This window comes from Paramisgurnus dabryanus, chromosome 9 (assembly GCF_030506205.2).
Source record: "Paramisgurnus dabryanus chromosome 9, PD_genome_1.1, whole genome shotgun sequence".
NCBI classification, from domain to species: domain Eukaryota; kingdom Metazoa; phylum Chordata; class Actinopteri; order Cypriniformes; family Cobitidae; genus Paramisgurnus; species Paramisgurnus dabryanus.
This window is the reverse complement of record NC_133345.1, coordinates 17,126,122-17,147,808: the sequence shown is the minus strand read 5'-3', so window position 1 is coordinate 17,147,808 and position 21,687 is coordinate 17,126,122. Positions and strand designations below refer to the sequence as shown.

The 21,687-nt window shown below is 35.6% G+C and overlaps 1 protein-coding gene across 1 annotated transcript; it reads left to right on the top strand.

The window, feature by feature from the left end:
• Window positions 1–2,078: 2,078 nt before the first annotated feature.
• On the top strand, window positions 2,079–20,174 carry scg3 (secretogranin III). The gene is made up of 12 exons (XM_065251308.2): window positions 2,079–2,506; window positions 3,259–3,311; window positions 3,446–3,476; window positions 3,584–3,808; window positions 8,453–8,595; window positions 9,479–9,628; window positions 9,713–9,956; window positions 10,111–10,227; window positions 14,664–14,747; window positions 14,940–15,050; window positions 16,148–16,237; window positions 19,380–20,174. Exons 1-12 carry the CDS (start codon window positions 2,410–2,412, stop codon window positions 19,496–19,498), a joined length of 1,464 nt encoding a protein of 487 aa, XP_065107380.2. The 5' UTR covers window positions 2,079–2,409; the 3' UTR covers window positions 19,499–20,174.
• Window positions 20,175–21,687: the final 1,513 nt, after the last annotated feature.

The window sequence follows — 21,687 nt, the reverse complement described above, 5'->3', positions numbered from 1 at the left end:
TTATACACATTTGGGAAATGAATAAGCAACATTTCTTAGTTAGAAATTCTTACTAGTCGTTTCTTAGTCCGTATTCAAGGAGTAGTATTGTACTCTTTTTATGTCATTTTATTTTCTGCATTATGTGGTCCTGTATTTTTTTGTGATGACAAATGAATGTGACGACACAAAAGATCATTATTTTCTGCATTGTGTGGTCCATTTATTTTCAAAGCTTGATAATCATTCTGTTAAACTGAAGATGAATTATGTGGAGAAGACAATAATGCCAACACTGTACAATAAGGTTGTATTAGTAATCATTAGTAAATGCATTAACTATTAACAAACAATATACTTTTCAGCATGTATTAATTCTCGTTAATGTTACTTGATGTTAGTACAATTATTCATGTTAGTTCATGGTGCATTAACTAATTTTAGCAGTTTAAACGATTTTAATTTTTGTTATTTTAATAATATATCAGTAAATGCTAAAATTAACATGAACTAAGATTAATAATGCTGTAGAAGTATTATTCATAGATAGTTCATGTTAGCTTATGCAATAACTAATTGGTAAAAAAATACAACCTTATTGTAAGGTGTTTCCATTAATTTTTTTAATTTTTATTTAGTTTAACATAAGTTTGCCTATCAAACTTTTAAAATAGACGACTTGGATCACATTATACAGAAAATAAAACAATAAGAGTCCAATACGACACCTCTATAGGCTACTGTTTAAAAAGCATCTCACAATGTGAACTCAAGAGAACCTGCTTGATTAAATACCAAAGAAAACCTTCCCGTAAATGTCCTCTTAAAAAATAACATATAGTTCTGATTTATTTTGAGTCACAACATTTAATTTTAGAGGGGACATATCATGAAAATCTGACTTTTATGTTTAAGTGCTATAATTGGGTCCCCTGTGCTTTTATCATTCTACAAAATGTGAAAAAGATCAACCCAGTAACTTAGTTTTGGTAAACCATTCTCTGCAAGCATGTGAAACAATAGCTCATTGAAATTTGGCTTCCCTTGTGATGTCAGAAGTGGATAATACCGCCCCTTAATCTGCACTATCCAGTCACTGCACTGCCATTTAGTGCATAGATCAGCTCATTTGCATTTAACAGGATACACCAAAAACAATAAATTTTTGATCACACCTACCTACAAAGTGCCAATTTTAGCATGCTATAATAAATTATCTATATGGTATTTTGAGCTAAAACTTCACATACCAAAGATTTATTTGACATATTCAAAAAGTCTTGTGAAATATCCCATTTAATGATCTTACTATACTCTAAAAGTTAGAGAAACTATATAAAAAATAAGTGGTTACTATACAGTAACCATATTATACTTTACAGTAACACCTATAAAACATAGTGCATATTTTATGTTTTACATAGGTGTTTTACATAACATTTATTGCACAATGTTGTTAAAGCCATATTATAAAAAAACATCATAGCAAGTCAGATGTTTGAACAAAACTTTATATTTAGGCTGCATGTAAGATTTATTGGGGCAGGTTTCGTGTAATAATGGTTGTAAATGTCATCAGAAATTCACTTATTATTGTTTTTTGCCAAATGAGTTATAAAATATAGCCTTCTGTTCCACTTCTGTTTTGTTTCTTTGTCTTGGCCAGCTGTTTGCAAACCAGTTGTGTAGTCAAGACTTCTTGTACATTGACTTCTTTGTATCCTGAAATGTAATATCTAGCTTTATCAAGCTTTAAAAATAAATGAATAAACACTGATCTAGTATATAACTTGGAACAATTGTAGGCATTTAACAATATTGTATTGTGTTTTCCATTGGATAAATGGCTTCTGCTTATTTTTCATTTTCAAGTCGATTTGATTAACAGCTTTGAATTAAATAATGCAAAAATAAATGTCAAATAGTGACTATTCGCTGACGACGTGACGTAGTGTGCATTACACAAAACAAGTTAAATTACATTAAGTCTTTTCATATCAACTCCTTTCTCTTATCTTCTCTCCCCATCCAGTCGTTTATTGACCCGCAGCGTGAATGAAAGTAAGATGTGACGCAGGTGATGCAGACTGACGCACATGGGCCGTGTCGTCCTCCTTTTCCTCCTCCTCCATCCACGAGCTGCCGGAGTCAGGACCCGTTACACGCGAGTCTTAGATGCAGTAGAGCTTATCTGGTTTTAATAATAGCCAGCGACCTGATTTCAGCACTGCAGGGACTTAACAGCTCCCGCGCAAGCAAAGCCTCTATCAGCCTCGCGCTACTGGACCTGAGCGGCGCTTGAGAGCGCGCGCGCGGCACCGAGCCAACATCACAGCGCTCGACAGCCGAACCCAGAAAAATCAGAGCAGAACCAGGAGCGCATCTCCTGGATAACCTAAGCAATATAGTATCACGGACACCAGCTAAAGGATGGCGTCGAAACGCACGGGCTTCATGGTTCTGATTCAGGTTCTGACTGTAATATTATCGCACATCTCTGCGTTTCCCACACCTGCTGGACCCGAGGGTGAGTTACAGCTGAATTACCAGCGAATATCTCGTAGATTAGTCAAGTAATATATTAGTCAAATATACTGTTTTCATAAACCACACCGAGTGCAAAACGCGTAAAAGAGTCGGAAATATTGCTGGTAAATTGAGATATAAATTGAGGTATTTGAATACAGGCTGTATACATCGTATGGGTCGCTTGAAAAAACTCATTTCAGTCAATCCCTTTCAATATGGTTGTTGTTATGAAGCTGGATACGATGGTGGAAATCTTTGACTGTTTGATTTTCACATAGGATGCTCTTTGTTGTTGTTGTTTTTTAAAGTCTTTTAATCTTTTGTCCTGTAATCCGATTATTCAGTGTCATCTTCACCACACTGACTGTATTATTTGAAAGCACAAAAAATCTAAACAATGAGTGAAGTGTCTGCAAAATTATAAGTAACAGGTGTACTTTAAGGTTTATTTAGCGTAGTGTAATGCAAAATAACAGGAGTAAATAAAAACAACTTGGTTCAGACCAGACAAAGTTGATGCGCAGAAAAATATGTGTCAAAAATATTAAATATGTATATTGTTACAATGTAATGACCAAATAATATCAATCTCAGACTGAAGCGGAAGTTATAATGCAGATCTAGTTTTTAATGTTGTACTCCGGGTCATTAGCATTTCTGTACTCTAAAGAAACAGATGTATTAGGGTCAACATTGACTGATCTGTGATCAGATCTTTGCTTTTTAATATGTGTTCCTTTCCTTATCCAGATAAGAGTGTGTACAACCGAGAGCTGACGGAGGAGAAACCATTAGAACAGCAGGTGTGATCTCAGAAAAATTAACATATTATTTTATTCATTTAATTATTCCCAAGTTTGTTATCAGACACAACTATTAAATGTTATAAAGCGATTGCTTTAAATGCATAAAGATTTTGTGCTTTTTTATTTTAAAGATTGCAGAGGCTGACAGCATCAGGAACACAGGTGAGCTGTAATCTCATTAGTTATTGCAGACCACATACTTTATACTGATAAATAGCTTCTACCTATTTTTTTATTTTTTTGGCTCATTATGTTTCTCATCCATTCAGACCCCAAGCCAACAGCACCAGCTGAGACAGAGTCAAACCCAGAGAACGATGACATCACTTTCTTAAAGTCTCTCGCTGAGAAGTCCAAAGTGTCGAACAATGAAACTCCTGTGTCAGATTCAGTGGATGAGCAGTATGGTGCTGATGAGTCTGACTCCACCAAAAACAGAAGACTGGCTGAGGACTACGATTCAACCAAGAATAAAATGGACTACAAATACCAAGGTAAGAACTGCAGCAAAACACAGCAAAATCTTATGTTGTAAATAGTGCCAACACATGTCATCTTCAGTATACTCTATAGATTAAGCAGTATACAACAGACTAATGCATTTAACCCTCCATTTCAAGTGTGATCAGCCAAATCAATAACAGCTGTTGGCCTATTATTTGACACAGAATGATAAGAAACATGCTAAATAACAGTATTTCTGCTACAGCATTCACACGGACAGTGATGAGGTTATATGACAACGTCGGCTTTGTCTTTTAGTTTTTATTGCTGCATGGGAAATTTGGACTGAAAATAAAAGAAAAAGTCAAACGTTCATGCATAATGTTTTAGATGTGACCTGTAAAAATCTCACTCTTTAGTATTGCTAATCCTTTGCTGTGATATATTAAATGCATGAACAGGTGGCAGACACCATAGGTCAATCAGAAGGCATTTTGTGAAGAGAGAGAGAGGGATAGACAAAGAGAGGATTATCTCTCTACAGGAGTCTGCACTGAATGTTTTATAGCATTAATCATTAGTCTCTTACAGCAGGACAGTTACATACAAAGCAAACATAATCTAACCTTAACAGTATTTAACAGAATGTTTATACATGTACAAAAGGGAAAACGTAATTGATAATTGTTTTTATCCTTTCTTCAGCATAAACAGATAAAAAAGATTTTTGTCACAGATTAACCAATCATAACAGAGGGCATTTGTTTGAGAGTCTACAATGACTAAAATAAAATAAAATAATAATAATTTGGCACGTCATGTCAACCATGTGCATCACTTGTTAAGTCAAAATAATTGCCTGCTGCACACTCATCTAAAGGTTTATGATAAAAGAGACGCTAATGTTTTCCAGATACTCGCTTAATCTTATGTGTAATAAGAGTTTAGTGTTAAGTTAGTGTCACGTTCGGAACACGGGGAAGACGATGAAATAACCCAAATGCAGACTTAAGAACACTTTAATACATGCAAAAACACAGAACCAAAACACCCACGAGGGGGTAAAACATTACAATAACAGAACACATAAACTAAACTAACTAACATTAACACTTGGAAACACTAAACTACATAAACTTACACATGAGACCAGGAACAGGAATAAACACGAGGATCTAGAAAGGAAACAGAGAATAATACCAACGCACGGAGGACAGGACAGAAGGGTATTTAATAGGGAAATCTAACAACAAACACCTGGAGCTAATCAAACATAAGGGAGCGGGAAACAATTCACGAACCCTGAGAGAAACGTGGACCGCGGAAGGGCATGTCACACAACTCTCTCAGGTCAGACACGTACTGTCATGACCTAATCTCTCAAACTCGGATAAGACAAGAAATAGAGAGACCAGGTCGTGACAGTTAGTGTCTTGTGAGTATTTTGTGAATGTGAGCGTCTCTTTTATCATAAAACCTCGATGCATGTGCAGCAGGCTTGTATTTTGACATTACAAATGATGCACATGACGCAACAGACACATATTTTGAATTCGCGCCCCTTGGAAAAGAAGTCACCGGCCGCAACGGATCAAAAGAGTTTATCTTAGTACCTCAGAGGTACCAACTGGTACCAAAGAAAGCTTAATAGTACCTCAAATACACATTGGTATCAAATTTATACATATCTTTACCTAAATAGTACACATTAGGACATGCCAGTGACATGGACCATTTTTTTCTGGAAGTGTAAATGATCAGACTGAAATGATTAGGTCTGAAAAAACTGCTTGTAAAATTAAGAACAACTAAGTTATTTATTTACAGTAAGGCTGTACTGGCAGCTATGGAATATTATTTAAATAAATAGATAAAAATATATAGTAAACCTATTAAAATGAAATGTTATAGTTTAATTCTGTAAAAACGGGTGCCAAGTTTTATGCATTATGGCAAAGCTTTGTAAATGTCATTTACCAAGAAAAATGCACTATGAATCTTTTAATATACAGCTTACCACCACATCTAAAAACTCTTAAGACATTTTTAATATTTATATAAAGATGGTGCACAGTGTTATGTACACAAATACAAAACAAGATCATGTTAACACATTTTACACAAAAATGATGCTATAAAAAATCATAAAATAACATAACATTAAACATTTCTATATACATGACTGGTAACAAGTATAACACGTTTTTTAATGAAATATACTCACATGTGAAGAGTCACTCGGGGAATTCTGGGAAGCTGATGTGTATTTCACTAATTTTATTATTATTTTAATTTACAGAACTCCTGTTTATTTACAATCTGTAAATAAGGCTGTAAATTAACTAGACTGCTGAAAATCATTAAGTACAGTTACACTGTAAAAAACAGCATGCACTGTAGAAAAATCCTAAAAATAGCACACCATACGCGCAAAAACCTAACACAAAAACCTTATAAAAAATAATCTTATAAACTTTAAAGGGACAATAAGTAGGATTTTCCCCCATCTAGTGGTGAAATTGTATTTTGCCTTCAAACAAACAGTGCTCTCTAGCGCCTCGCTTTTCCAAATGCGTGGTGCAACTACGGTAGCCGTTATGTACTCACTGATCTGGTTCGTTTCAGCTGGTTCACGTTTTCTGAATGAAAATGCATTGTGAAAACGCGTTGGTAGGCTAGAGCTTTTTGTCCCTCTCTGGTATTATAGTTTTTCAAAATGGCAGAATGACATGGAAGCCTCATTGGACTTACCCGTTCAATTTAAGTAAAGAGAAAAAATTCTAAGCTTACAAAGAAAAGTCAGATCACTGGCAGAGGTCATTTGACACCAACGAGCACATATTTATGAATAAAGACATTGATTTTGACTAATAAAATCCTTAAAAAACTACACATTGTCCCTTTAAATAAACAACTTAAAATTAGCACAAACTTAAATGTGATATATATGTTTTTTTTTTTTTAAATCTTATACCTTTATAACCCCTTTATAATTTGAAAACTCCTCATTATAAAATAAAAACTGCTTAGTGCTCATTCGAGTCCAGGCTATAAAAAGTAACAGACACAGTGTTGTATTTCAATACCTTACATTAAAATGTATTAAATTATTACATTGATGGAGCATTAGTGATGAACACCTGTTGTTAACAAGCAGAATCACTGAAGGAAAGATAAACCAGAATAGACAAAAAGAGACTGGACAAACCAGACAGGTTTGAACATCAACTGTAAATAATAAATAAAAATGTCATTTTGTTATATGGATTTGAATATGTAACATACCATATTTGTTGAAATACTGTTGAAAGATACTGTTGAAATCTGTTGAATTTGGCTATTTTTATAGGAATTTCCCCAACATTAGGCTAAAAAATAGAATCAGACCTGCAGGTGCTACACCCAGGAAACGGCACGTGATTTTAAAGTTTGCATCCCCATGTAGCTATTCAGTTTTTTGGAATCACAAAAACAAAGTTTTTTGAGGGTGTAATTTCTTAAATGTTGAGTTTATTTTTTAACCGAAGACAAAATATGAATCACTTTAAAAAGCCTCAAAGTTACAGTGTATGTGTCTACAGAGAGTATCAGACTTTAATTATCCTAGGAAAAACAAGGAAAATTTTATCTTCATATCATGCTTTATTATATCATTTAAAAAAAGACCTTACTTCACTCTTTGAGTCACGCTCTCTCTCTCTCTCTCTCTCTCTCTCTCTCTCTCTCTCTCTCTCTCTCTCTCTCTCTCTCTCTCTCTCTCTCTCTCTCTCTCTCTCTCTCTCTCTCTCTCTCTCTCTCTCTCTCTCTCTCTGTGTATGATTGAGGGTCAGATGTTTGATCAGTGTCGTGTTTCAGTCAGATGGTGAGTTTACAGGAAGACATTTGAGCAGTAACTGGATCTCTGTGTTAGATAATGGCCGAGTGAATATCATCTGAGGTGTTTTTGTGTGATTCCACAGACAAGAATTGCTGGCAGATACACAGATTTTTTAACACGTTTTCCCCACACAGTGTGTCAAGTTTTATTAAAACAACTGAATTTCTATGGTTTAAGCTAGTGCGAGGTGTATATTGGTTTGAAATAGCTCAAAGGAGATACTCTTTATTAATAGCATTTCTCTTTGGGTAAAAATAGCCAAAATTATTACTGATGACTCATCCTGTACTGAGGGGTGTCCAAATTTTTGTGCTAATAGAATAAAAATGTCCTCCTCCCTGCTGACTGACAATAGTAAGTATCAAATCAGGGTTTTAATGGACTGTGACTCATTGGCTTTTAAAAATAGACAAGCTGTTTCAAATCGTCAACCTAATATCCTGTTTCAAAAGTAAATCAGCAAATCAGTTTTGTCAAAACCTCTAATACAACCACAGTCATACCGTCATTAATCTGGGGATCATAACTCTGATGTGAAGAGGTCTACATTATGACATGTATTATTATAAATTATTATTATTATAACTATGTAACATACAAATAGATAAAATGGCCTCAAATTATTTTATTCGGAGAAAATAGACTACAGAGTGATTCACGCAGTTTGCCTGTAATTTTGTAAACTAAACAGTTTAGTGGTCATCATAGAAAAATATGACTGATGCAAATGACCAATCAGATTCATGGATTTTAAAGAGGCTCAATGGATGCTATTTCATTGAGGATTAGTTTTTGATGGTCATGTGGTCTGTTTCAGATGATCCTGAGAGCTTTCGGCAGCTGGATGGGACGCCGCTGACAGCTCAGGACATCGTTCAGAAAATTGCCAAAAAAATCTACGAAGAGGATGATAGAGGAGTCTTTGACAGGATCGTTTCTAAACTCCTCAAGCTGGGCCTTGTAAGAGATCAACCTTAAAAGTTCATATTGATCAGCATTTTTAAATGATTTTGCAATGACTGTTGGATAATGTCAATATCAGGGTAATGCCTTATTGGCAATGTCAAATGCTGCAAATGAATGGAGAAAATATGAAGACGAATTGCAATTTCAGTATGAATTTGTAAAAAATGTGAAGTTATTGTACTTTAATTATAACTTCCCAATGTAAATGCTTTCAAATCAATGCATTTACACTTACAACATAATGCTTTCTGATCAAAATAACACTAAATAACTGATACATGCCAATTAAACTTTCATCCTAAACAAATGCTCTACTTGTCTGCACAATAGTAACCATTTGAAAAACAACAGCAACAACGAAACAGAAACTCTTACTTATATAAATACTTATAAAACAACATAAATAAGTCTCCCTCAATGCATAAATTAACCCTTTATTTTAATATTTACTTATTATTCAGTCTCATGCAAAGCATGCTGGGAACTGGAAATCCCCTCCCCGTTTTTAGTAATATTGCTTTAATACAACACAAATTATTAATGTAGTCCTAACGTAAATGAATCAAGTTCACACAGCTTGATTTAAAGCATGTGATACGACTAGAAAACACTTTTATCATTAAATGGGCGCATTTTATTTATGTTTAATTTAATTAGGGTCAGAATAATTTTTTTCAGTGTATCACTGATAAAATCATCAGCACATTAGACGCCATAATATCCTGGCTATCATATGCTGATTGTAATGAGCATTGTATTGATATGACTTAAATTAATCATCATCCATAATGTATTAATTGCTCTAGAGAAATGGATACATGAAAAGTCTCTATTTAGATTGACTGTGGTAGAAAGACTAATGTGTTTTGTTCCTCAGATCACAGACAGCCAGGCAGAGACACTGGAGTATGAGGTTGCTGAAGCCCTGCAAGATCTTATTACTAAAAACGCCAAAGACAACATGATTGGGGACCTAAATATGGACTACCCTGTTAACACAGCAGCTAAAGACACACAAAACAATATGGTATGAGTATGTGTTTGTGTATCTATCACCGTTTAACATGTTCATCCAGAAATTTAGTATCTCTTAATTTTCTTCTTTGCTCAGGATGAGGAAGACAGGCCCAGTCGTCGTTATGATGAAGAAGATGAGGGTAATGATAATGATGATGATGATGAGAATGGTGATGAAGAGCAGGAGGAGGAGATCAGAGATGACGCAGTGAGGGCTGATGACTCATGGGACAGTGTGAGTGATGGTAATGACAGGAATGAGCTGAGCCCTGAAGATGGTCTACAGGACCTTCAGTTCTTCCCCAACTTCTACAGGCTGCTCAAGAGCTTAGACTCAGGTAGACAACACAAATTCAACGCACTGCTCGAAAGCATAGACAACACAACAATAGGGTACAAAATGACATGACACACAAAATAGATCAAACCATACCGCACAACACAGGTGTAAGGTTCTGTATCAATGACTTCTCATATTATCTGACTTTACAGAGCAGGATAAAGAAGAGAGAGAGACTCTGATCACCATTATGAAGACCTTGATCGACTTTGTGAAGATGATGGTCAAATATGGCACCATCACACCTGAAGAAGGAGTTTCTTATCTGGGTAAGACTAAAGTCCTTAATAAAGCAACTTTCTATATTTAACATCAGCTTTGTGTGGCATCACTCAGTATTTTTACTTTCAGTCAAATTACTTTTTACCTAAATTTATTATATTGGATCTTATTTAGCCAAGGGGATTTAACGTTGTCCTTTACTGTCATCGAAAATCACCTTTTTTATTGTCATTTAGAAAATGAGTTTCACCTTAAACAATTTTTACAATGGACTGTTTGGACTGTGGTGTGTTTTCCAGCAGGGATCTGTCAAATGCATCATTTTGATGTTCTTGAGCAATGTCATATCAGATTCCCCAAAGAAGGGAAGCATCTGACAGCTGTACACAGTAATCACAATCTGTGTGTGTGTGTGTGTGTGTGTGTGTGTGTGTGTGTGTGTGCGCGCTTGTGTGTGCCTGCTTGTGTGTGTGTGTGTGTGTGTGTGTGTGTGTGTGTGTGTGCGTGCTTGTGTGTGCCTGCTTGTGTGTGTGTGTGTGTGTGTGTGTGTGTGCGTGTGTGCGTGCGTGCGTGCATGTGTGTGTGTGTGCGTGCGTGCATGTTAAGAATGAGAGAGCATGTTAAGTGGACAGGACAGTACTGATAAACCTATTTAAACTGTACAAGTGATAAACTGAATCATGTCCTACATTTCTGTGCCAGTGCCAATTTCCAACCTTTACAGTTTCAAGGATCCCCCACCATTGACTGGTTGTGGGTTAAGGGTTGCCCTTAATGAAACACAGGTTTCAAGGAAAAACCTAAGGCTTCACTTAAAGGAATACTCCATTTTCTTAAAAGAAAAATCCAGATAATTTACTCACCACCATGTCATCCAAAATGTTGATGTCTTTCTTTGTTCAGTCGAGAAGAAATTATGTTTTTTGAGGAAAACATTGCAGGATTTTTCTCATTTTAATGGACTTTAATGGACACCAACAATTAACACTTAAATCAACACGTAACAGTTTTTTTCAACGGAGTTTCAAAGGACTATAAACGATCCCAAATGAGGCATAAGGGTCTTATCTAGCAAAACGATTGTCATTTTTGACAAGAAAAATAACAAATATACACTTTCAAAGCACAACTTCTCGTCCAGATCCGGTCGTGATGCGTCAGCGTGACCCCACGCAATACGTCATGACGTCAAGAGGTCACAGAGGACGAACGCGAAACTCCGCCCCAGTGTTTACAAGTGTTGAGAACGAGGACCGTTCCTACGTTGTTGTATGTCAACTGATACTAATTAATGTCTTTGTGTCAGTTTATTGTTTATAATGGTCCGCAAATGTGCGTTTTATATATGTAACACGTGACCTCCCTACGTCACTACGCATTTACGTGAGGTCGCGCTGGACCGGATCTAGACGAGAAGTTGTGCTTTAAAAGTGTATATTTGTTATTTTTATTGTCAAAAATGACAATCGTTTTGCTAGATAAGACCATTGCCTCGTTTGGGATCATTTAGTCTTTTGAAACTCAGTTGAAAAAAACTGTTAAGTGTTAAGTATTACGGTAAATGTTGGGCTCTATTAAAGTCCATTAAAATGAGAAAAATCCTGCAATGTTTTCCTCAAAAAACATAATTTCTTCTCGACTGAACAAAGAAAGACATCAACATTTTGGATGACATGGTGGTGAGTAAATTATCTGGATTTTTCTTTTAAGAAAAAAGAATATTCCTTTAAGGCTGTCAATAAGTATTTCCGCCTTAAATGCAAAAGTGTTCCCTTAATTCCTTTTATACGAAGGGTCTGTTGAATGCTTAATTCTGATTATTTTTCGATAAATGCACACCTAACCTGTCAAATTTCTTAAAAAAATAACCACCAAAGCAATGTCTCTGGTAACCGTGGTATAAGCGATGTTACTCCACTTTGCGTCATTACTGCCTTGTGCATGCATTTTTTTTAAATATATATATAATTTAACGGCCTGTCGTCAATTAATTTTTACTATACATTGCTACAAAGCCCTTAGTACCCACCTTACTTTAAAGGGTAAATATCATAATTTTGCCATGTTTAAGTGCTATAATTGGGTCCCCAGAGCTTTTATCAACCTAGAAAATGAGAAAAAGATCAATCCAGTAACTTAGTTTTAGTAAACCATTCTCCATAAGCATGTGAAAAATAGGTCATTTGGAAATTTGGCTCTCCTTGTGATGTCAGAAGGGGATATTACCGCCCTTTAATCTGCACAATTCAACCATGCCACTTCCAGTGCAGAGATCAACTCATTTGCATTTAAATGACACACACAAAATGGCACATTTTTGCTCACACCTACAAAGTGGCAATTTTAACATGCCATAATAAATTATCTGTGGAGTATTTTGAGTTAGAACTTCACATATGCATGCTGGGGACACCAAAGATTTATTAAAGCATCTTAAAAAAGTCTTGTGAAATGTCCCTTTTAAAGAATAAAGGGACCATAATAATTTCTAACGATTTAAATAATCCTGTAGAGAAAAGTGATGTGCAGTTAGTGGAAGAGCGTGTCTTTAGTGCTTCAAGTTGAGATTTTATGCATGCAGTACTTTTCAGTCTGTTATTGGCAACGTCTTCAATTTACACAAAATCCACCATCTGTTGAGCAGTTATCGTAAAAGACTGACATATGTTGCAATGCTTTTAAAGAAATCTCTTTCCTCAGGGATTTTTTCTCCCTCAGGGAAACCCTCCCTTAACTCTAGGGACCCCTCACCAGTCTCGAAAGCAGCCCTCAATCATCCGGGACCACAATAAAAAAGACTAGAGGTTTCTCCTGCAACATTTTTTTAACTTACTAGAAACTGTAACTAATTTTATTACATTATATGATGCAGTTGAAATGACCAGGGGTCTTATTTATAAAACTGTGTGTAGGAACCTTACTAAAAGTCTACGTACGCACAAAAGCCAAAAATGGCATACGCCAAAAAATATTAAAACTTATAAAACAAAGCAATGTTCCCTTTATAAATCACAGATCCCCTGCAAGTTTGCGTACATGATTCATCCTCAGATCCCACCCTGCAAGCCCCTTCTCCCATTAAGTTTGTTTTTTATAGATCACAAACTTTCATCCGTCAATGAACATTGCACAGTTGCACCTCAGTCATGAGACTCGAACTGGGGACTGGGTACTAAAGATTATACAGTTTTGTGTTCAAGTTAGTTAAAGAACTGCTTGTCATTCATTCATCTATTTGTAGTGAATAGTGCTTACGTTATAAAAACTTCATTTTGAATTATTTCGCAACGGATTTATTACTTCGCATCTGACTCATCGTGCAAGGTTTCAATGCGTGCCGAATTTGTATAGGATGACGAATACAAAAAAATGCATACAAACATTTCCAACTAAAGTGTGCAAAGATCTTAAATATGATTTCTAGGGTGCTTTGGTTGTTAACACATTAATATGCAGATCCTGGCTCTTTTCATTGGTTGCTTATACATGTATCAAAACAGCTCATCATAAGTCGCTTTGATGGCACATATGCACAATACACCGCATTGCACAGTGGCAGATACAATCAAACAAAACCAAACTAGTTGTTATTGCAAAATAGTAGTAAAAATCAGGAGTGATTAAATCCGCAACAGTAAGAAAACCCAAATTCATTCATTTAGAGACTAGTTCACTTTCCCACTGGTTTCTGAAGCCATGTGCAGTGTCTTTCATGACCATATATGTTCATGACATCCTGTTTTATTCAATCACTGCCCTCTCTTTTGTCCTCTCTCTCTCTTTCATTTTGTGTAATTAATTCTGTTTGTTTCTCCAACAAGATGGTCCTCATGATAAAACACAGATAACAATGTGGATTTCTCCATTACGTGATAAACAGGTTACTCTGGCAACCTGCGGCACACGATGACACTGCTGTAGAGATCAAATGAAATGGAAGAGTGTGTTGCCAGGATACGACCGGTTATTGATCGTGCTTTAAACATGAGTGTGCGTGCGTGCGTGTGTGTCAATGGCAAACAGCTCCAAGTCATGAAAGTCCAAACACATAATGAGTACATGTAGATATTGACCACCGCTTTCTGTATTCACTTTGTAAGAAGAACCTAACTTTACACCACAATACACTCAATTGTGAATGGTACAAAAGGAAATTAAGTAATACAAACAAAATGTAGAGATTTTATCCACCGTGAAATTCATTTGATTATAAAGTATTTTTTGTGACAGGTGCTTTGAGGGGAAGGGTAGCAGTTTAAATGATAGATTATTAATTCTTCACAGATGAATATTATGCAATTAGACTAGAAATGTTTATTAAAACATTTTTATTTAATTATTTTATAACGTGATGCTAAGCAATGTACTATGTTTGTCATTTTCAAAAGGATTGATGGATTGAAATAATACATACCGGTATTCATTCATGTTGACATTGGTAAAGTTTCCTTCTACATTGTGTTTCATTTTGTGTTTTATGCAGAAAACCTGGATGCTATGATTGCCCTGCAGACCAAGAATAAATTGGGAAAAGCTCTTGGTCCTCTTAGTATTACACCTCCTACAGGTAAAAACATCACACTTACATTTTAAACATAAACCCAAATCCTTGTAGTCTCATTTCATGCATTCTGTCAGAATGCAGTTTATAATAAACCTGAAAAGGTAGCAGACCTCAGAACAAGAACCTTCATTTTTAAGAGTGAGTACACTGCTGATTCGGCTCACACCACTGTGTTATTTTTGCCCCTCATTCCAGGAAAATCATTGGATGATGATGACAACACCAAAACAGAGGCGGCCAAAATGCAGAAGGAGTACGAGTCCCTGAAAGACTCAACCAAAAATGTGCAGACTGCAGCAGAGATCAGTTAGTACAGTACAGTCTTCCTGTATCATCTAACATCTTTATCATGACCGACATGATAGACATATTTAATCCAAACATATACCTATCGTCATGAAAAAAAGTTAAAGTATTTATATGGTATGGTAGTATTTTGTAAACTCACCTAAAGGATTATTAGGAACACCTGTTTAATTTCTCATTAATGCAAAAGCGTAATGGTGTGGGGGATGTTTTCTTGGCACACTTTATGCCCCTTAGTGTCAATTGGGCATCCTTTAAATGCCACGGCCTACCTGAGCATTGTTTCTGACCATGTCCATCCCTTTATAACCACCATGTACCCATCCTCTGATGGCTACTTCCAGCAGGATAATGCACCATATCAAAAAGCTTGAATCAATTCAAATTGGTTTCTTGAACATGACAATGAGTTCACTGTACTAAAATGGCCCCCACAGTCAACAGATCTCAACCCGATAGAGCATCTTTGGGATGTGGTTGAACAGGAGCTTTGTGCCCTGGATGTGCAAGATGCTATCCTATCAATATGGGCCAACAATTCTAAAGAATGCTTTCAGGACCTTGTTGAATCAATGCCATGTAGAATTAAGGCAGTTCTGACAATGAAAGGGGGTCAAACACAGTATTAGGATGGTGTTCCTAATAATCCTTTAGGTGAGTCTATATTTCCTTTTATTTACGTATCCTTATTTTATTCATTAAGAAATAAAAAATAATACACGGCAAAATCCACAGTGTTAAATGAACAGTGCTAGATGTATATATTGTCCCAATCTTACAGAGTTTCAAAAATAGAACAGAAAATGATACTTCATTTAACTCTTTCCTGTGTAGAAATGTAGTCTCGAGATGAACACCAAAACTTAATTTGAGCTGTGAGCTATCCCATCAGGAGACCACTAAGACAATCACATACATCAATAAACATTTCAAGCTGTTTCTTCATTTGCAAAGTATTTGATAACATAGATATTTCTGAATAACATATACATAATGTACAAGATGAGATTTTCAACACAGCCATTATATATGAATTATGTTATTGTCATCATTATAAGATGATATCTCTGAGCTTTAATCTGTTTGTCTTCTGTCAGATCATCCTGGAAAGTCGGAGAGCTACCTAGATGCGATCCGCAAGAACATCGAATGGCTGAAGAAACACAGCAAGGATGGAAACAAAGAAGGTAAATATTTATTCAGATCCATCTGTTTCTTCTTTTACAGCACCTGGATGTCTTTTGGACAGAAAAGTTCAAAGGGAAATGATGGTGCTCTTGTTTTTTAATATCTGTTTGTAGCCTTTAGGCTACACTGGAATAAAGCAGAAAAAGATTTTTCATTCAACATTTCAACCGATATGAACTGATATTAATGCTGATACTGTGCAGTATATAAACAGCGAGAAGATGCTTCATTTATTGAAATACAATGCTATACATTAATTAAACACCAGTTCTGCACAATAATTCATATAAATTCTCTAAATAATTTTAAAACAGATTGAGAAACTCTGAAGGCAGGCATGAATATAAGGTTCTGATCTGAACAGTTAATATTAATTATACTGCAGATAAGTGTCTCTCTGTTAGCCCTGTCTAAGGGTTTATCTCTTTAATCAAGGTTACACAGTTTAGTCGAGTGAAGAAGAACAGTCAGATTAAAGACTCTTTTTTCTTTGCCTTAATTTGCAATTAAAATAAGCGTGGGTGAGAGAGCTCATGAATATGCATGGGTTTAATGAGCTTGGCACTGTTGCAGCGCTGCAAGTCGCATCTTTTGTAGACAAACACTTTTTTTGTATTTTTTCGCTCATCTGTCTCTGTTAGTCAGGCATTATGTGATCAGCACTTCACATGAGAGTGTATTGTGACATGGAAACTATTCGTCTTTTCTTCATATCTCACAAACACACATTTTTTGTTTGTGATTTATGTTTTTCTTTATAAATCATCCTACATTATGCACTGTAAAATGTTCTTTGCTGCCTAAACTGTTTTGTCATTTCAACTTACTATTATTTATCTCGGCTGGAGATGAGTTGTTATAACTACAGATGAGTTGTTATAACTTATAAAATATAGTTGAAAAAAGACAACTTCATTTTATAAGTTGTAGCAACTTATCTCTAGTCAAGATAAATAACAGTAAGTTGACATGACTTGTAAATCTGAGTTGATTTAACAAAACATTTAAGGCAGCAAAGATTTTTTACAGTGTGGGAAAATATAACCTTGATATACATTTAATATTGACTCAAAGAAACACTCCCATTTTTTTTAAATATGCTCATTTTCCAGCTCCCTTAGAGTTAAACATTTGATTTTTACCGTTTTGGAATCCATTCAGCTGATTTCAGGGTCTGGCGCTAGCACTTTTAGCATAGCTTAGCACCATTAGCATCAGACAAAAAATAACCAAAGAGTTTCAATATTTTTCCTATTTAAAACGTGACACTTCTGTAGTTACATCGTGTACTAAGACCGACAGAAAATTAAAAGTTGTGATTTTCTAGGCAGATATGACTCTCATTGTGGCGTAATAATCAAGGACTTTGCTGCTGTAAGATGGCTGCAGCAGGCGTAGTGATATTATGCACTGCCCGAAAATAGTCCCCTGCCATTGAAAGTAACCAAGGGGACTATTTTTGAGAATGAGAGTATAGTTCCTAACCATATCGGCCTAGAAAATCACAACTTTTAATTTTCCATAAGTCTTAGTACACAATGTAACTACAGAAGAGTCAAGGAAACAAATAGGAAAAATATCAAAACTCTTTGGTTATTTTTTAGCACGATGCTAATGGTCTAATCAGATTCAATGGATAATGCTAAGCTATGCTAAAAGTGCCAGACGCGGAGATCAGCTGAATGGTTTTCCAAAACGGTAAAAATCTAATGTTTAACTCTAGGAGAGCTGAAAAATGAGCATATTTTTAAAAAAGTGGAATATCCCTTAGATTGAAATCAATGTGAAATCGAACGTTCATACTTCAAATCTCATCATTGAGACTTCAACCTGGATTTTGCACGCAGGGTCAATATTGTGATTGAAAAATGTGAAATGTCAGGTGCTTTGTATAATGTGATGTCATTTTCAAGTGGTCTCCATACACTTTTTTGGACCTCTGTATGTGGGGCGAAGGATATTTACTGCACAATTTACAAAAGCATGCCGACTAAACACAATAGGTATTCAATAAAATAAAATAAAGACACATTCATCCCCGTCCTCTTGCTGTGTCACAAACACACAGTGACAGTCAGGGCTTCACTAATGTCCATGTCACGGTTGTCCAGCAGAAACTCTGTGGGACAATAAACTAACAGTGACATGCATTACATAGAAACAAAACTTTCATTTTGAGACTGATTATGAGGTGGACATGTGTGAAGAAAGATAGAAAGAAGTAGAGTTAGAGTCTGTAGGATATCTCTCTCGATCTCGAGCTTATATCAACACACTACAATGGAAAAGCCTCAATTTTGGGAATTAAAATGCAACACCAATATTACATTTAAGTACATTTCACGGAGGTGCATATTTTACCTCAAATTTCAAAGACAAAAATATTTGTACATTTAAGCACTTTTATCCAAAAGCAATTTACAGTGCATTCAAGCTTAACTTTGTGTGTTCACCAAAAACAAACCCATGAACTTTCATGCTGCTAATGCATCAGTTATCATGTTTTAAAGTTTGTCATTAGGCATAATTTCTTTGATTTTGGTGTTAAAGGGATAGTTCACAGTTGAACACAAAAGAAGATATGTCAATAAGCACTGGGTTGTTTTGTGCTTAAACTACGTGAGAGTAAATTATGACATTATTTTCATTTTTGGGTGAGCTATTTCATTAAATAAGACCTTGACATATTTTTTATGAGATTTATCCTGCTCTTGGACCAATATTTGTCTGAGATATTTTTAAGCCACATTAAGTCATTTCTGCACATATTTAAGCTGTGCGTTTTATATCCATGAGTCATTATGATCGCTGATGCAGACATAGTGAGAGTCATTCAGACAGGAAACATATGGGGGCTGAGGGAAAACACACAGCTCTTGTGTATCAGGACATTTAATGGCCGGTGGCGGAGGCCGAATCTGCCCACGTACACAAACATGCACAAACACACAAATGATACCCAGTGACTTATACAGCTCACACAAAGCACCTCAGTCTTCTGACAGCTCTGTGCATTTATAACCATTCAGTCTGAGGCTTTGTTCATGCAACCTTTACTCAACCTGGCAATAAAAACAGCAATCATTCTTTACCGTGTATTGATGAGTTTGCTTGTGTCGTTCTTCCTGTTGTGTCTGTAAGATTACGACCTCTCCAAGCTGAGGGACTTCATGGGCCAACAGGTGGACGCGTACATCGATAAAGGCATCCTTGAGAAGGACGAAGGCGATGTCATCAAGAGAATCTACGGAAGCCTGTAGGAACCCCAAACCCAGCTTCTGGTATAATAGAGCAGCCGTTAAACTGCGTACTAAACATGATGGCCATACTAACACAGATCCTAACGCTATAACTCCTAATAAACCAGATTTAGCAGTATTTCTGCAGAAGTATATTCTCATGAAGGCAATATCCTCCCTCAGTACAGTCAGCAATGGATATATAATCTAGTGCTAGAAGACCCACCTATCAAAATTGAGTTAGGAAAGGAGGAAGAAATAAAGTGTTTGCTACCCAGAAGTCTGAAATTGAGAACATTTGGTGGGAAGGCCTGCAAAAGAGTGCAAAATAAAAGCTTTGGCATCTGTTTCTCTTCTGCAATAGATCTTATGCATCTATCTGTAACATTCATTATTAACATTTGGTGTTTAGCATCTCCTTATTTTGATTTGATGAAGGAAATTATTAACCTGTGTTATTGTATCAGAATCAACCAAAAATCAGCTTATACTTGCAGTCAATCTCTTATCTCTTCTGTTGTGTTTTGTCTGTAGGGGGCAGTCTAAACATTGTTAAGTTTGGTTTCTGGGTTATTTCTTCATTCTTTGACTGTGTATATTCCACATGCTATAGATTCACAAAAATTAAGTATTTTTAAATGTAAATATTGTGATTTTCCAAATATCAATTAAACATTGCCTTTCTTTAATTATGTAATCATGTGGTTGTGTTTTCATTAAATTGCTCTAAAATCTGTGAAAATAAATAAATATTATATAAATTTATTATTAAAACGCGATTTCTGGGGAAGTCTAATCCTAGTCCCAGACTAAAATGCATGTTTGAGCTGCCTTCATTTAATAACATCCTGTACTGACACACTGTATTTTGATCTTAACATATACCAGTGCCACTGTTTTTTTCTTTTCATACTGCACACCAGTATAATTTTTTTTTTAAGGTTGGTTCTAAAAACTACTTAAATGTCCTTATAATATAACTAAGGCCTAGTCCTGTATTAATCTAAACCAGTGGTCTCCAACATGGTGCCCACAGGCACCAGTTTGCCCGCACAGAGTCTGTGAGATGCCCACCAAAGCACGTTCTATTAAAAGTCTAAATTGTAATATTTATTTATTGCATATTTTTTATATAGCTTGGCTTCTTTTATGTATGTTAACATTTTAAACAATGATAAAACATATCAACAAGTAAAATTAAATAAGTTAAACAAAAATGTTTTGAGTAGACTATATCAAAAAATAGCCCTCCAGATTGTTTTATCATAGCCCTTATTCACAAAAAATAATCTAAACCTTGTCTGGGAAATATATATACAATATATAAGAGCATATTATAGTGCAAAAATTCCTTGTTGCACTTAAACTTGAATTAAGTCATTTCAATTTTGACTAGTTAGAAGTTGCTATAAAATGACTTGTTAATTCAAGTTGTTTAAAGATGCAGTGTGTAGATTTTAGCAACATCTAGTGGTGAAATTGATAGCTGCAGTGCAACCAATGGCTCAGTCCACTGCTTACCCCTCCCTTTCAAAATGAATAGAGAAGCTACGGTAGCCGCTATAGGACAAACGTGTCATCGTCTGAGACAATAGTATTGAAACACGATCTGTAGAGAAGTCGGTCTGTTTAGGGCTACTGTAGAAACATGGTGGTGCAAAATGGTGACATGTAAGGGGACCTGCGGTGTATGTATAAAAACGGCTCATTCTAAGGTAATAAAAACATAAGGGTTCATTTTGTAAGATCTTTATACACCACTGAAAATATAGTTATGCATATATTATATTGCATATCTGTCAGTTGATCCTCCTAAAATTGACCTAACTTATAGAACTTAAAAACTTAAGTGCAACAAGGATTTTTTTACAGCGCACCAGCTGACGATGTCACATTTGGCTGTTTAGGTCTTAAAGCAACACTAAAGAGGTTTTTTTACCTTTTCCAAAAAAGTTTCGTTCATCCACTCGAAACAGGGTGAACGGCACTTTCACATTCGCTTTGCAGCCCTCTATCGGCCAAAACCGCACTAAAGAAGTTTCCAACCATCGGGTCGCGGTCCTGTAGTTCGAGTGAAAACTACAAAAACTTGCTTTACGGCAGATCTACAATCCAATCAGAGCCAGCTTTGCTGCAGTAGGCTAAATTATTTACGGCAGTGGTAATGGACAATTCCGCTTCTAACCTGTAGGGGAAGCAAAGAGCTTTAA

What these genes read in the sequence shown, in the direction of transcription:
- scg3 (XM_065251308.2), top strand. Translation starts at nt 2,410, where the DNA reads ATGGCGTCGAAACGCACGGGCTTCATGGTTCTGATTCAGGTTCTGACT. An exon ending in AAGACACACAAAACAATATG is followed by an intron (nt 9,629 to 9,712) that starts GTATGAGTATGT and finishes TTCTTTGCTCAG; the next exon opens with GATGAGGAAGACAGGCCCAG. An exon ending in AGAAGGAGTTTCTTATCTGG is followed by an intron (nt 10,228 to 14,663) that starts GTAAGACTAAAG and finishes TGTTTTATGCAG; the next exon opens with AAAACCTGGATGCTATGATT.